Below are 16,847 nucleotides of genomic sequence, written 5' to 3'. Positions count from 1 at the left end.
GAGGAGAAAGTCATTCCAGGCGAAAGAAACAGCCTGTGTGAAAGCACTGCAGACATACCGCAGTGAGAGGGAGGCTGGAAAGGAGGTGCACATGGGAGGAGATGGCAAAGGCACAGGTCTAAAAGGAGAGAGGCCACAGAAGGGCCTCGTGTGGCACGAAGCAGAGGAGCTGGCACTCAGTCCTTATAGATAAGGAGAGCCCCTGAGGAGGCTTAAATGGGACATGCCTTCATCATGATTAAGAAAGACAGCTCGGCCAGGCGCAGTGGCTCACGCGTGTAATCCCGGCACTTTGGGAGGACGCGGTGGGCGGATCACGAGGTCAGGAGTTCAAGACCAGCCTGACCAACATAGTGAAACCCCATCTCTACTAAAAATACAAAAATTAGCTGGGTGTGGTGGCACATGCTTGTAATCCCAGCTACTTGGGAGGCTGAGGCAGAAGAATTGCTTGAACCCGGGAGGCGGAGGTTGCAGTGAGCTGAGATCTTGCCACTGCACTCCACCCTGGGCAAAAGAGCAATACTCTATCTCAAAAAAAAAAAAGAGAAAGAAAGAAAGATGGCTCCCAGCAGTGCGGAGGAGGAATTGGAGGGAGGGAGTACAGTTAGGCTCCTTCAGTAATCCAGGTGAGAAATGACAGCCTAGGCCAGAGAAGGAGTACTGGGGACAGGTAAGAGGGAAGGGAAAGGAGAGAATCAGGGAGGCAGAGCTCCCGGGACCTGCAGGTGGGTTAGGAGGAGGGAAGGAGGTCAGAGTGTGGATGGCTGCTCGGATTCTGACTCCGCGTGCAGCTGGTGGGCCGTTCACTTGGAGAACTAGAAGCAGCATGGAAAGGGAAGATGAAACGCTGTGGAACGCTGCCTGGAGTAGATGTGCAGGTTTCATGGTCTAAGTAACTGCCAGATTTGGAGTGGGAGGAGCTAATGGGAAGGGGTTTGTGGAAGCAAAACGGGGTTCTCAAGGCAATGAGGAAGGAATGGGCAGAGGGAGAAAGAGAAGCAGGACAAAGCCCAGTGAGGGTTTCATGGAGGATCCCACAGTCCAGTGTCCAGTGTGATGAAGCTCAGGTAAGAACTGGCTGTGACCATGGAATGTGCCAGTGCAGAATTTGTCCTGGTTGTTGGAGCACACGGGGCTGAAAAGCAAAGCTAGTAAGTATAAGCCACAGCTGTGGCGCTGAGGGGCTACAGGAGAGAAGTGAGCCGTTGAATGCACGCCTGGGGCAAGATCCAGGAGGTGGGGAGAGGTTAAGGGTACAAGAGGGGCAGGTGCGTGGCCGGGCGCGGTGGCTCAAGCCTGTAATCCTAGCACTTTGGGAGGCCGAGACGGGCAGATCACGAGGTCAGGAGATCGAGACCATCCTGGCTAACACGGTGAAACCCCGTCTCTACTAAAAATACAAAAAATTAGCCGGGCATGGTGGCGGGCGCCCGTAGTCCCAGCTACACGGGAGGCTGAGGCAGGAGAATGGCGTAAACCCGGGAGGCGGAGCTTGCAGTGAGCTGAGATCCTGCCACTGCACTCCAGCCCGGGCGACAGAGCGAGACTCCGTCTCAAAAAAAAAAAAAAAGGAGGGGCAGGTGAGAAAGATGGCGGGGGGCAGGCCAAAGGAGCCATGAGCCGCAGCCCAAGTGTAAGGAACAGCTGTGGCCATAGGGGCAGTGAGCACAGGTTCGCCAGTGGAGCGGGGGCAGCCTCCACTTTCTAGTCTGTGAATCTGGAAGGCGATTTAGTGAAATGAATGATGGAGAAAAGGAGACAGTGACAGAGAGAGCGGGAGCTAGAGGATGCTGAGGGGGAGACTGAGTGGGAAAGGGAGCGGGGGGGAGGCTCTGATGGGGTGATGCACAGAGGCCACGGTGCTGTCTGGGGTAGTGCTGGTCCCACTTCTGTCTGAAGGAGGAACACTCCTTGCCCCCATCTACCTTAACAAATAGTCAAGAGGTAACAGGTACGACATTTGCCAAGTGTAGGGCTTACAGATGACCCTGGAAATACAAACCACTGGACAAGCAGCAAGCCCAGCCCCCTGAAGTTTGCAGCCCCGCCCAAACTTTAATGTCATGCTAACCAGTTACCTTGTAAGAGCTGGGAAACCACCTTTTGCTCAAAATGCAGACTTCTGCCTTTGAAAACACACCACACCTGATTTTAAGTGCTTAAAGGAGAGAAAATGTTGTTGCTTTAAATTGTTGCTTTGTTCAGAGACATCTGGATTTGCCGTATCCATACAAGCAAAAGCTTTTCCAAGTCCAGAATCAACCCATGCTAATCTGTTATTGCCTCTTACTGTGTTGGCCCAGCTGTAACCAACCCAGCAGGCTTTTGGTTGTAAAGTCAAGTGGAAATGGAGTTGGTCATATTTGCGCCCATTGGTATCTGAGGGCTCTGAGGAAGATGGCCAGTAGGTCAAGGGGAATAGTGGTGAAACGCTGACCAGTACTGGGCAGGTGGCCGGCTGTCCCTCAGGCACCACAACGCTGAGCCACAGTGAGGGGCATGAGCCACGTTTGCAGAATATAGCCAGTGTCCTTCCAGAACCTCCTGATTTGCTCCAGGGGGCATCCCAGGGCACACAAGTGTCAAGGGCCTACTCAGGTTCTCGGCAGAGCTCTCTGTGTGTTATCAACAGAAAAGGCTACAGCTAGAGTGGGAAGGAGCATGTGATGGCTAGAGGTGGGCAGCCTGTGTACTCCGCCAAGTTTGGGTGGTCCAGGTCCCCACGATTTCTGTGTGGTGGGCTGTCCGGCATCTGGTCACTAGGGGGGCCGGTGGTTCTCACACACACGCAGCGGGGCTCCTTAGCACCTGGCTGATACAGCTTCCTGGGGACACCAATCCAGTCTCTGCTCACGCCTCCACTAAGGACAGACAGAAAGAGGACTTCTTCAGTGTGAGAACTCGCGAGCCTCTGGGAAGGGGGGAGCAGGAAGCAGTGGGCCTCTGGGAAGGGGAGAGCAGGAAGCAGTGGGCCTCTGGGAAGGGGAGGGCAGGAACCAGTGGGCCTCTGGGAAGGGGAGGGCAGGAACCAGTGGGCCTCTGGGAAGGGGAGGGCAGGAACCAGTGGGCCTCTGGGAAGGGGAGGGCAGGAAGCAGTGGGCGTCTGGGAAGGGGAGGGCAGGAAGCAGTGGGCCTCTGGGAAGGGGAGGGCAGGAAGCAGTGGGCCTCTGGGAAGGGGAGGGCAGGAAGCAGTGGGCCTCTGGGAAGGGGAGGGCAGGAAGCAGTGGGCCTCTGGGAAGGGGAGGGCAGGAAGCAGTGGGCCTCTGGGAAGGGGAGGGCAGGAAGCAGTGGGCCTCTGGGAAGGGGAGGGCAGGAAGCAGTGGGCCTCTGGGAAGGGGAGGGCAGGAAGCAGTGGGCCAGGCCATAGGAAAAGCAGAAGCCCACCGGAGTGTTTCCCAAGGCAGCAGGCTACAGCGTTCAGCCCCTGAGCCTTCATGCTCTCCCCTGACTTCCTCCAGCTTACCCTGCAGGGCCACCACCACCTTCCCCAGGCCAAGGGCACAGTCCAAGGTTCCTTTCACTGTGCTCCCCAGCCCCTGCCCTGCCCCTTCTTAGGAGGCAGCACCATGGTCCTGCACTGGTGGCAACAGCTGTGAAAGGGCTTCCCCTGCTGGCCTGTGAGTTTCTCAGAAGCAGTGTCTGGGTGTGACCGTCCTCTTCCTTCCCCCACTACAACCCAGCGCGGGCCACGGTCTTCACCTTCTTCTCTGGGGCACTTGGGTGGGGGTGGGCAATTGGCCACTGGCCCTTGGTCACCTGGGTTGGCCTTCTCTGGGAAGCCCTTGGCATAGGGTGTAGCTGCAAGCTGTCCTGTCCCCCACAGGTCCAGTCCTTGATGGCACCAGGCTTCAGACATAGAGGATTCAGCTCTGGCCCAACATAACCTGAGCAACCTCCTATCTTGGGCAGAGGGACCTAGCCCACCTCAGGGTACCGGGTTCAGTCTCTGATGGACTCACAGGCCTTGCAAAAAAGAAACTGAGGTTCTTGGAACTGATGCCTCAGACAGTTTCCGGTGCCTCCTGTCAGAGAAACTTTCACCCAGTGAGAAAACATCCTACTTCTAGCTTACCACAATAAGGCTGTCACCCAAATGCCTCCGTCTTCCACCCAGCCTCCATCCCATCACGGGGGATCCTTACTCCACACCTCGTCCCTGCCTTCAGTGCTTGTTCCTCTCAGTCTAATGGGAGATGCACACAGGTGAACAGAAAACAACAAACTGGGCTGAGGCACAGGGATAGGGCCCCTCAGTTCACTAGGGTGCCCCGGAAGGGTTTTGTGGGGAAGGCAGATCCTGAATTACTCAGTCATGAAAGCAAGAAGAGGTTCAGAGACAGAGGGGAGGGCTGTGGGGAGGAAAAAGGAGGTGGGTCCCAAGGGAGCAAAGTCAAGCATCTGAACGCACGCGGGCCTCCTGGAGTCTCCTCCGGGGGACCAGGGCCCTCCGAGGCCACCTGCGTTCAGGCCTGGGTCACAGGAAGGCCACGCCTGTCTTAGCTTCTCTCCATAAAGTGAGCAGGCCAGGTTCTCACAGTCCCCTCCTTCTTGAGATGACGACACTGGAGAAGCTGTCTCTTCAAAGCTAGTGGCCAGGAAAGAAGGAGCTTTCCTTCCTGCTACCTTTGCCCTTGCTCCCCTCATTTAAGGCTGAGAACTCCGAATTTGCAGTCGTTTTTTTGTTTGTTTGTTATTGTTTTTTTGTTATGTTGCCCAGGCTGGACTCCAACTCCTGAGCTCAAGAGACCTGCCTGCCTCAGTCTCCCAAGTAGCCAGGACCACAGGTGTGCTACCACGCCCGGCTCACCTTGTTTTTAAGACAGCAGTTGAAGCCATCACTGCATGTACCCTCCCCACCTCCTCGTCCCCCTCTCCTGTAGACAGGCATGATTTGTGCTGTCAAACAGGAAACCAAAGCCAGTGGATGGCTGAACAGGCCAAAGAAAGCAAGAAATCCTGCTTGTGCCTTCTCATTCCCGGGCCGAGGTTGTGTCAGCAGGATCTTTGGAGAATTTGGGAAAAATAAAAAGATGCCCAGGCTTCAAGTCCAAGTCTCAACCCATTCAGTTGAGTGGAGTGAGGTCTGACCATCCATCATTTTGGCAGTCCCCCAGAAGATCTAATATGCAGCCAAGGTTGAGAATTGGTCTCAGTATTTTGAAAAAACAGGGGTTAACAATCAATTCCCTGAATTCACTGAATGCCGCAGGCAGGATGGCCTAGGAGTTGGATTTGAGACAGGCCGAAAGGAGCAGAAGGGGAGCCTGCTTACCTCTTCTGGGAGCACCAGAGCCGACTGCCCCTGGCTGAGCTCCACTCCGCGTTGCACGGCGGGAACGTCTGCTTCTCTTGCAGTTCTAGTTTGTTTGCCTCCAAGCCTCTGGTGATCATGGCTTCTACCTGGGTCAGTGCCGGGGTAGGCAGCCCATCCTCTCCGTAGAAGCGTCCTATCACCCTTCCTGTGATGACAGGAAGGCAGATATGAGTGAGAGAGAGGGTGAGAGTGAATAGATACTTCACTGCTGAGGCAGGGGTGGGAAGGCACAAGTTCCCAGGGTTTCTGACTTCAGTCCTGCTGGTGTGCGTTTATTAAGAACTTCTAATGCAGGGACTGACTCCTGGTGCCTTGCATACCAACCTCTCAACATCCTAGAAAACCCCACAGAACTGCATGCCTGTTCTAGCTGTAGAGCCCTTTATTACAGAAACTATCAAATCTTTCTCACTTCCAGACAATGCTTCCCTGAGGGCAGAACCGTGCGTGATTCATTTCTCGATGCTTCAGTGTGCTTAGAGCACACAGTGGGTATTCAACTAATGTTTGATGAATGAATGGCTTATTGGCTAACATGTTTATTATAATAGAGAGGGGGTCTCACTCTGTTGACCAGGCTAGTCTTGAACTCCTGGGCTCAAGTAATCCTCCCACCTCAGCCTCTCAAAGTGCTGGGATTACAGGCATGAGCCACCATGCCCAGGCAGGCTAATATTTTTGCAGCTCCATTTTCTCCAACATCAAATTATTTTGCTTTATACAGATCATTTATTGAACTTAATGTCTGACACTATCCTAGCACTTTATTTTATATGTGTGTATATATGTGTGTATTTACTGATGTATATATGTGTGTATATATATATGTATGTGTGTGTGTGTGTGTGTGTATATATGTATTTTTTTTTTTGAGACGGAGTTTCGTTCTTGTTGCCCAGGCTGGAATGCAATGGCACGCGCTCGGCTCACCACAACCTCCGCCTCCCGGGTTCAAGCGATTCTCCTGCCTCAGCCTCCCGAGTAGCTGGGATTACAGGCATGTGCCACCACGCCCAGCTACTTTTTTGTATTTTTAGTAGAGACGGGTTTCTCCATGTTGGCCAGGCTGGTCTCGAACTCCCGACCTCAGGTGATCCACCTGCCTAGGCCTCCCAAAGTGCTGGCATTACAGGCATGAACCACTGCTCCTGGCCACCAATATTTTTTTACTCCTCCCAACAAATCTATGAGAGAAATAATTGTTCCCTTATTTGTAGGAGAGACTGGCAAGCTAAATAAGTTGGGGTGGTCTACAAAGCTAGTGAATTAATCTGGCTCTAAGCCCATGCTCTCCCCTCCATTGCTCTCTTTTGGCTGTGTCCCTCAGGGGACGTAAGTGAGTAAAAACTGGTTTTCCTTTAAAATGCCTATCTGGATGTGTCCTTATAGATGAGTCTTGCTCTATTGCTCACGCTGGAGTGGAGTGGCTATTCACAGGCATGAACATAGCTCTTTATGCCTTGAACTTCTGGGCTCAAGCAATCCTTCCACCTCAGCTTCTTGAGTAGATGGGGGTGCAGGTGTGAGCCACACTGTGCCCGGCTTTAAAGTGCCTGTCAGAATTTGTAAAAGTCTAAGCTATGGCAGCAGCCGGCAAGTGGTCCCCCAGCCTACAGGCCAGAAGGAAAAACAGGTCAGTTCTCTCAGTGCAGGGTCCTAACGTAGCCCAGTCCTGAGGTACAAATGGCCTTCAGAGGCAGCACCTGCCACAAGACGAAAGAAGCAGAAAGGAAGCACTTGAGGGAGGTGCGACCGAGGAGGGAGCAACCCCTAAGAACTAGCTTTACGTTCGATTCTAGTGGCGCATATGTTCAGCGCATCTGAGACTCAGCTCATCTCTCAAGTCCAACGCCCTCCCTGACTTTCTCAAATCCATGTTGCCTCTAGCCTGTGACCCAGACTAGGAGCCTGGACGAGGAGCCTGACTCCTCCTCCTCGACATCCACATCATGCTCCCTTCCTTGCTGTCTGATCCATCAGAAAACCTTGTCAGTCCTACCTCTGAACAGATCCTGATTCTGTTGACTCCTTTCCATTCCCATTGCCATCACCCTCCTCCGAAGCACGGACCGTAGCACTGGCCTCCTGACTGCTCTCTGCGCCTCAGCTCATGCCCTCCTAGAGCCCTCTGTCCGTAAAACAACTGGGGGATCTTTTCAAAACACGAATCATACCGTGGCACTCCGACGCCTGAGGAAACCCTTCAATGGCTTCCTAAAGCAGACAGACAAAAATGCAAATTTCTTATCAAGGCCTCTAAGGCCCTGTAACCATTTAACTGATTTGCTTCTTCAGCCTCTTACAAGCTACGTCCCCGCTCGTTCACTGGGGGCTCCAGCATACGGGCTTCCTTTCTATGTCTTGGCCGTGCTTCCCCACTCCCCACCTTCAGCACTGCTCTTCCCTGACCCGGGACACTCTCCTCAGGTCTCGGTGTGGCTGCCTCCCACTCACCTGCCCAGTCTCAGCTTAACGGTCCTTTTCTCCAAGAATCCGGCCCTAAGCACCTGCTCTAAAGGAGCCAGAATTCCCGAACATGCGTCGCATCAGTCTGGCGCATGGTCCTATCTGGAGTTGTTCAATCTGTTTACTTGCTTATGATACCTCTCTCTACTAGTGAGGCCCAGTGCTCAGAACAGCTAGCGCCAGGCGCAGTGGCTCACGTCTGGAATCCCAGCACTTTGGGAAGCTGAGCCGGGCAGATCACTTGAGGTCAGGGGTTCGAGGCCAGCCTGGCCAACATGGTGAAACCCCGTCTCTACGAAAAATAACAAAAATTTGCCAGGCGTGGTGGCGCATACCTATAATCCCAGCTACCCGGGAGGCTGAGGCAGGAGAATTGCTTGAACCCAGGAGTGGGAGGTTGCAGTGAGCCAAGATTGCGCCACTGCACTCCAGTCTGGATGACAGAACAAAACTCAATCTCAAAAAATATACAAATAAATAAATAAAACAGCTTAGCATAGAGCATTCCTTTTAAATACTTATTAGATGAATGAAGAAAGGAATCAGGGCCTGAATCACAGGCCTGCAGTCTATGAGTTGGCCTGGCACAGAACTTCCCACTATGGGGTTTGGGGCGCCTGTGTTATATGGTAACAAGCCTGTCTTGGTTGAGTTTCTGACATGAGACCCAAAGAGAGGACAGTAGTAGCAGAGGCAACACAGGAGGAGTTCTAGAAGCTGTGTCATGAGAATGGTGATCACCAGTGGCTGCGTCTCCAAGCCAATCCTATATCCACAGCATAACCAAGGCCATCTTGTTTACGCTTGAGGCCTGGCCATGTTGGCTGCCAAGATGGCTTCCTGGCTGTCCTCACTTCAGTATATACCCTTACAATAAACCTTCATCCACTGATGTATCCTCAGGGTTACTGGTAACCTGAAAGAGCCTAACATGGCCCCTATCCTACAGAATGAGCTAACAGGGGCAGGAATTGGACTCAATTCATCCCTGGTCCCCCTGAGATCTAAACCTTAACTTATGAATAGTAGGTATTCAATAAGATCCTGTTTTCAACTAAAATCCTTCTGAGGCATTTCCCACCACATGCCCCACCCCATCCTCAATACATTTTACATCATTCAGACAAGAACAGTTCACCTGCCACACCAAACACATCTGGAACACTTCTAGTGTGCTCCCAAATCTTAGTATGAAGGATTTGGCCTGGCATTCTTTGCCCATTTACAGGACTCTGGTTTTTGTTTTGTTTTGTTTTGTTGTTTTGTTTTGTTTGAGACAAGGTCTCACTCCGTCACCCAGGGTGGAATGCAATGACGTGATCTCGGCTTATTGCAACCTCTGCCTTCCAGGTTCAAGTGATTCTCATGCTTCAGCCTCCAGAGTAGCTGGGATTACAGGCGTGTGCCACCACACCCTGCTAATTTTTTGTATTTTTAGTAGAGACAGGGTTTTGCCATGTTGGTCAGGCTGGTCTTGAACTCCTGACCTCAACTGATCCAACCACCTCGGCCTCCCAAAGTGCTGGGATTACAGGCATGAGCTACCAGTCTGGACTCCATTCTTATTCTTTTTCTTCTTTTTTTTTTTTTTTGAGACGGAGTCTCATTCAGCCACCCAGGCTGGAGTGCAGTGGTGCAATCTTGGCTCACTGCAACCTCCGTCTTCCGGGTTCAAGCAATTCTCCCATCTCAGCCTCCTGAGTAGCTGGGGTTACAGGCACCTGCCACCACGCCTGGCTAATTTTTGTATTTTAGTAGAGATGGGGTTTCACCATGTTGGCCAAGCTGGTCTTGAACTCCTGACCTCAGGTGATCTGCCCGCCTCGGACTCCCAAAGTGTTAGGATTACAGGCGTGAGCCACTGCTTCTGGCTCTCATTCTTTTCTATTGGGTTTTTTTTTTCTTTATTAACCCAGTAATGTTTCAACCTTGGTTTGGCAACTTCATTGGGAAAGGGAAGAAGCCAGCCCTCTGAAGCGCAGGTGAGTAGAGGTCAGTGCTTTCAATGGTAGACAGGGTTGTGGTCTCAAGACTGATCTTGGGCAGACTGGGAAAATGAAGGACGGCGTGCTGCAGAGGCCCACAATGGACAGACACAAACTTTAGATATTGTGAAAAAGCCTTGACTGATTGGATATGGCGGGAGCCGAGGTGTTAATAAAAATGCCAGGGTTCTCAGAAAAGGTAACTCAAGCAGTCATGACAGAAGCAGAAATTCAGAGGCATTAAGGAAAGAATTCTTCCAAGTTAGGCCTGTTTTGATGGTAGAGTGACACTGGTGATCCTCAGAATTCTTCCAAGTTAGGCCTGTTTCGATGGTAGAGTGACACTGGTGATCCTCAGGAAGCCAGTCGTGTCCAAGTAGGACTCGTGAGAGGCGGGGGCTGCAGACAGATGGGAGAAAGGGCTGCAACCATCCCGCATGTCCGTACTTGTGAAGCAATCTAGTGTTCAGTGTCTTTCATTGAGGCTGGAGTGCAGTGGTGCAATCTCGGCTCCCTGCAACCTCCGCCTCCTGGGTTCAAGTGATTCTCCTGCCTCAGCCTCCTGAGTAGCTGGGACTACAGGCGTGTGTCACCACACCCGGGTAATTTTTGTATTTTTTAGTAGAGATGGGGTTTCACCATGTTGGCCAGGCTGGTCTTGAACTCCTGACCTCAAGTGATCCACCCGCCTCGGCCTCCCAAAGTGCTGGGATTACAGGTGTGAGCCATTGCACCTGGCCTAGTGTTCAGAGTCTTTAACACTGCTTCACAACACAGTTTGGTGTCTTTTCATTTGAGAAGCAAGTCCCTCACGTAGCACCAGTAAGTAGCAAGTGCAGTGCCCTACACTGTGGTTTGATTGGCATCACTACCACCTGGGAGACGGCTCACTCGGGAAGTCTGTCTCCTCCTAGAGGACCACATCAAAGGGGATTTGTGGAAACATAAATTCAGGCTTCAACCCTTTCTGGCTGTGTGCTGAAGCCAGATGCATAGAGCACAGTGAGACGGGGAAGCTGCCTTCTGGAGCTGGTTGTTCAAGGATGGTGCAAGCAATCACAGGCTGTGGTGAAACTGAGGTCAAAGCAAACAGCTTAGTAATCCTCTCCCAAGACTAAGAGGGGCGGAAGCAGGTGCCCATCCATCTCCTTCTGGGCGTCTCATCCCTATTCTAACAACCAGAATTTGAAGTAAAACAAATCCATGCCTGTTTTTCAGATTTCAACCTAGAGCCCAGTCCCTAAAAAATCTCAGCCCCCTAAAAACATTACAGACAATCAAATGAAACGTACGACCTGTGGACTACTCACCAACACATACGTAATTCTTCTCATAGAATGAAAGCCAATGTTGAAGTGTCAGCATCTCAGAAGATGACAAATCAGATACATCATCCACAAGGCCTGCTTCAGAATAGTCCCCGGTCACAAATGCTCTGGATGCATCTCGGCCTGAAAGAGAGAACTTTCCATCAGATCCAGTTGTAAATGACTGACACTGTCCCCACTCAAGAATCTATTTTCTTTCTTTTCTTTTCTTTGTGTGTGTGTGTGTGTTTTTTTTTTTTTTTTGAGACAGAGTCTTGCTCTGTTGCTCAGGCGTGCAGTGGCATGATCTCAGCCCACTGCAACCTCCACCTTCTATGAAAGAATCACTTTCAAGTGATTCTCCTGCCTCAGCCTCCAGAGTAGCTGGGATTACAGGCGCCCACTACTATGCCCAGCTACTTTTTATATGTTTTTAGTAGAGATGGGGTTTCACCATGGTGGCCAGGCTGGTTCTGACCTCAGGTGATCCACCCACCTCGGCCTCCCAAAGTGCTGGGACTACAGGTGTGAGCCACCGCGCCCGGCAAGAATCTGTTTTCTGAGAAACATCTCTTGACAAGCCCCACTCCTCATCCGCAGGGAAATGGGGTCCCCACCACCTCCTCTGTGACAGATACTCCTACACCTTGGACACACAGCTCTTTGGCATTGATCACATTCTTTCATTTACCTTCGGCAATATTTAACATAGCTGACTGCTTCCCTTGGCCTGGTTTTCCTCCTACTTCTCCAGTTCCTCATTGTCTACCGGCCTTAGGGGTCAATTACCATCCACACCATCGCACTTGACAATCTTATCCACACCTGTGGTTTCAAAGCCCGTGTACAGGCAAAGATAGCCACATCTGTATCTTCAGCTCAGATGTCTCCCAAGGCTCACACCTGTATATCCAACACCACTTAGATGTCTCACAGACATCACAAAATCAAAATGTTCACACTGGCTGGGCATGGTGGCTCATGCTCATAATCCCAGCTCCTCAAGAAGCCAAATAAGGAGGACTGATTGAGCCCAGGGGTTTGAGCTATGACCACACCACTGCACTCCAGCCTGGGTGACAGGGTGAGACCCTATCTCTCTTAAAAAAAAAAAAAAAAAAAAGTCCACATTGAACTCATGATTATCGGCACCCTCACAGCCAGGAAACCTGTATCTACTCCAGTACTGCCTCAGTAAATGCCAAACAGTTGCTCAACCCAGGAATGCAGTTCTTTTTGTGTGTGCATGAGACAGAATTTCACTCTTGTCGCCCAGGCTGGAATGCAAAGGCACAATTTTGGCTCACTGCAACCTCCGCCTCATGGGTTCAAGCGATTTGCCTGCCTCAGCCTCCCGAGTAGCTAGGACTACAGGCACACGCCAACATGCCTGGCTATTCTCTGTATCTTTAGTAGAGACGGGGTTTCATCATGTTGGTCAGGCTGGTGTGGAACTCCTGACCTCAGGTGACCTGCCTGCCTTGGCCTCCCAAAGTGCTGGGATTACAGGTGTTAGCCACCGCACCGAGCCTGGGGAATGCATTTTTTTTTTTTTTTTTTTTTTGAGACTGAGTCTCGTTCTGTCGCCCAGGCTGGACTGCAATGGCGCAATCGCAGCTCAGTGCAACCTTCACCTCCCGGGTTCAAGCCAGTCTCCTGCCTCAGCCTCCCGAGTAGCTGGGACTACACGTGCCCGCCACCACGAACAGCTAATTTTTGTATTTTTAGCAGAGAGGGGGGTTTCGCCACATTGGCCAGGCTGGTCTTGAACTCCTGACCTGAGGTAATGTTCCCACCTTGCCCTCCCAAAGTGTTGGCATTAGAGGCATGAGCCACCGTGCCCAGCCTGCAGTTCCTAACACTCCCTTCATGTCACATCCAGTCTCCAAGTCCTGTTATTTTCTTCCTAAGTAGTGTTCTTGTGTCAGTCTACCTGTCTCCACCCACATCTAAGCAAGCCCAGGCTGCTATCCTCTCTCACCTGAACTACTACAGTAAACCCTGAGGGAGACCTCCCCACATTCATTCTTGCCCCACTAATCTGCTCTTCATACCACACTCAAATGATATTTTAAACATAAACTGATCATGTCATTCTCCTGCCAAAGAATCCTGAGAGGCTTCCCTCTGCTCTACGAGAATGTCCAAATTCCTGCACCAGCTGCCACCAACACTGCCTTGCCATGTTCCTTTTTTTTTTTTTTTTGGAGACAGAGTTTTGCTCTTGTTACCCAGAATGGAGTGCAATGGTACAATCTCAGCTCACTGCAACCTCTGCCTCCCGGGTTCAAGTGATTCTCCTGCCTCAGTCTCCTGAGTAGCTGGGATTACTGGCATGTGCCACCATGCCCAGCTAATTTTTTTTTTGAGACAGAGTCTCGCTCTGTCACCCAGGCTGGAGTGCAGAAATGCTCACTGCAACATCTGCCTCCGTGGTTCAAGCGAGTCTCCTGCCTCTGCCTCCCAAGGAGCTGAGACTACATGCACACACCACTGTGCCCAGCTCACACAAACATTTGTACATGAATGTTCATAGCAGCATTATTTATAACAGGCAAAAAGGTAGAAAGAAACCAAAAATCCATCAACTGATAAAATGTGGTATATCCGTATTATTAGAATTATAATATCTATAGATTATTATTCAGTCATAAAGGAATAAAGTACTGCTACATGCTGATATACCATGGATGAACCCTGAAAACATTATGCTAAGTGAAAGAAACCAGACACAAAAGGCCACATGTATGACTCCATGAAATGCCCAGAATAGGCCAATCGACAGAAAAAAAAGTAGATAGTGGTTGGCAAAGGAAAGAATGAGGAGTGACTGCTAATAGATAAGAAGTTTCTTTCTGGGGTGATGAAAATGTTCTAGAATTAGTGGTGACATTTTTACAAGTTTCTGGTTATATTAAAAAAAAAAAAAAACACTGGGCTGGGCGCGGTGGCTCACGCCTATAATCCCAGCACTTTGGGAGGCTGAGGCGGGTGGATCACGAGGTCAGGAGATCCACACCAACCCAGCTAACACGGTGAAACCCCGTCTCTACTAAAAACACAAAAAATTAGCTGGGCGTGGTGGCGGGCACCTGTAGTACCAGTTACTCGGGAGGCTGAGGCAGGAGAATGGCATGAACCTGGGAGGCGGAGCTTGCAGTGAGCTGAGATTGCACCCCTGCACTCCAGCCTGGGCAACAGAGTGAGACTCCGCCTCAAAACAAACAGCACTGAATTTTGGCTAACACCTGTAATCCCAGCACTGTGGGAGACTGAGGCAGGTGGATCACTTGAGGCCAGGATTTCCAGTCCAGCGTGGCCAACATGGCGAAACCCCATCTCTACTAAAAATACAAAAATCAGCCAGACGTGGTGGCGCACACCTGTAATCCCAGCTCCTCGGGAGGGTGGGGCACAAGAACATTGAATTCAGGAGGTGGAGGTTGCAGTGAGCCAAGATGGCACCACCGCACTTCAACCTGGGCTACAGAACCAGGTTGTCTCAAACAAACAAAAAGGCTGGGTGCAGTGGCTTACTAATCGCAGCACTTTCGGAGGCTGAGACGGGTGGAGCACTTGAGCTCCGGAGTTGAAGACCAGCCTGGCCAACATGGTGACAACTTATCTCTACAAAAAAATACAAAAATTAGCTGGGCATGGTGGTGCACACCTATGGTCCCAGCTACCTGGCAGGCTGAAGTGGGAGGATCGCTTGAGCCTGGGAGGCGGAGGTTGCAGTGAGCCGAGATCACGCCACTGCACACAAGAGCGAGACTCCATCTCAAAAAAAAAAAGAAAAAGCACTCCAGAAATTGAAGGTTTTATGCCCACACTTGTGCAAACATCCAACGACATCTCCAACAGCACGGGATAAGGCAGCGCAACGAAAACTGCCTTCACTTTGATTCCAGTCCCACCTCTGCTTCTAACTCACCGTGTAGCCCTAAGTCCCTTCCCCTGCTGGACTGTCTCTGGGGCTTTGCGAGACCAACTGGACTTCATTCCTTTTCTGTCAACCCTTGTATTTCTGAAGTGCTCCCTAGACAGAGGGAAGGGGCTTGTATTTTAAGTGCTAGAGGGAGCTTCCCAACTCTCCTAAGATAATGACAAGTGGAAAATGCTTCTTTAATATCAGCCTAGTAGCTGATCTTAGGCCTGCCCTGCACTTTTTCTTTTTAAATTTTGGAGGTCAGTCCCGCTGGCTGGCAAGGCAACATCTGTAAAAAAGCACAAGGCTGGTGGTCCAAGTCCATGTTCTGTCAGTACTCAGGTGTGAGGGTTTTAGGCAAATCACATCCTTTAACCCCCTCAGCTGTAAAACAGGGACACCAGCATAAACTTAATTTGACAAATCTTCCTTGAGGCCTAACATATGTACAGCTTTGTTCTACATATGAAGGACTGTAAAGGTGACTGGACCCCTTTCCTGTGCCCTAACCTCATAATCTTTTCTAAGGAAAGCAAACAGGTGCATCTGTACTAGAAGCAGGAATGACTCAGACCAAATGTACTATATGACGGCCATAAAGAATAAGTATTGATGCATGCTCATAAACCATGGATGAACCTTGAAAACACTACGCTAAGAGGTGGGGGGAAGACAGATTATTTCGGACCCGGGCATAATGAAGAGATGGTTGGAATTAGTAAGGAAACTGTGAGGGTAGGGGCGGGCCGGGATCTCATTTATCTGTGCCCTGAGAGCCCCCACAGAAGTCTGGCACACAGCCCGTATCCTCGGCTTCCGACGGTGGGTAATGGTTACCAAGAGAGAGAAGACATGTTTCTCCAATATAAGTCATGCAGGGCGGTGGTGAATGACAGAGCTGGCCCACAGTCCCGCCAGAGCCAGAGAGCCCAGAAGGATGGTGCATCTCGGAACCGCCCGTCGCGCGGGTTTGATGGACGTGGGGTGGGGTGGGGGGTGCGGGCGAAATAGATGAATAATGAACGAACCACGCGCAGGTGGCTACCGGCTCGCGCCAGCGGAGGGAAAGGCGTGAGCAGCCTCGCTGATACCTGCGAAGCCGCTATAGTGGGACCCAGGCTCGTAGTGCCTCCGGCCGGAGGACACATCGTAGACGCGGCCGAGCAACGCCAAGTAGAGGCCCGGGTCCCCTGGGCCGCCGCGATAGCGAGACAGCTCCTCCGGTATGAAAAGGCGAAAGCCAGCGTGGGGACCCCACCAGCCCATAAGCCGTGCTGCCATCACCGCTGCTGCGGCTACAGCCAGGCCCAACAAAAGCCCACGGCCTCCGAGCCTCAGCATCGATACGGCCGCACGCAGACCGCACTGCCCAAGTTGCCGCCTCGGTCTACAGCCAAGATGGCGGAGACGCCGAGCGTGACGTCATCGGCGCGCGCGCTCTCGCTCTCCTCGCTCGTGCGCGCGCTCCCTCTCAGCTCGCTCTGTCTGTATTCCTGGCTCTGGCGAGAAGCTCGCTGACTGCGACTTTTTCCTTGTACTTTTTTTTTTTTTTTTTTTTGGAGACAGAGTTTTAGCTCTTGTCGCCCAAGCTAGAGTGCAGAGGCGCAGTCTCGACTCACTGCAACCTCCGCCTCCCGGGTCCAAGCGATTCTCCTGCCTCAGCCTCCCGAGTAGCTGGGACTACAGGCACGCGCCACCACGCCCGGCTAATATTTTGTATTTAGTAGAGACGGGTTCACCACGTTGGTCAGGCTGGTCTCGAACTCCTGACCTCAGGTGATCCACCCGTGTCGGCCTCCCAAAGTGCTGGGATTACAGGCGTGAGCCACCCGCGCCTGGCTCTT

The 16,847-nt window shown here is 51.5% G+C and overlaps 2 protein-coding genes across 2 annotated transcripts in view; one reads left to right on the top strand and one right to left on the bottom strand.

The window, feature by feature from the left end:
* Positions 1-16,847, top strand: part of ZZEF1 (zinc finger ZZ-type and EF-hand domain containing 1) — a 158,847-nt gene that overhangs the window by 1,288 nt on the left and 140,712 nt on the right. The gene's annotated exons all lie outside the window — the stretch shown is intronic.
* CYB5D2 (cytochrome b5 domain containing 2) lies at positions 2,153-16,547 on the bottom strand. Its single transcript, XM_037987447.2, has 4 exons — positions 16,095-16,547; positions 11,079-11,219; positions 5,276-5,462; positions 2,153-2,864 (listed from the first exon to the last, which is right to left on the bottom strand). Exons 1-4 carry the CDS (start codon positions 16,342-16,344, stop codon positions 2,648-2,650), a joined length of 795 nt encoding a protein of 264 aa, XP_037843375.2. The 5' UTR covers positions 16,345-16,547; the 3' UTR covers positions 2,153-2,647.

The sequence above is a fragment of the Chlorocebus sabaeus genome, chromosome 16 (genome assembly GCF_047675955.1).
Source record: "Chlorocebus sabaeus isolate Y175 chromosome 16, mChlSab1.0.hap1, whole genome shotgun sequence".
In the NCBI taxonomy this organism is placed as follows: domain Eukaryota; kingdom Metazoa; phylum Chordata; class Mammalia; order Primates; family Cercopithecidae; genus Chlorocebus; species Chlorocebus sabaeus.
Note: the sequence above shows the minus strand (reverse complement) of the source record. Positions and strands in the feature narration are given on the sequence as shown.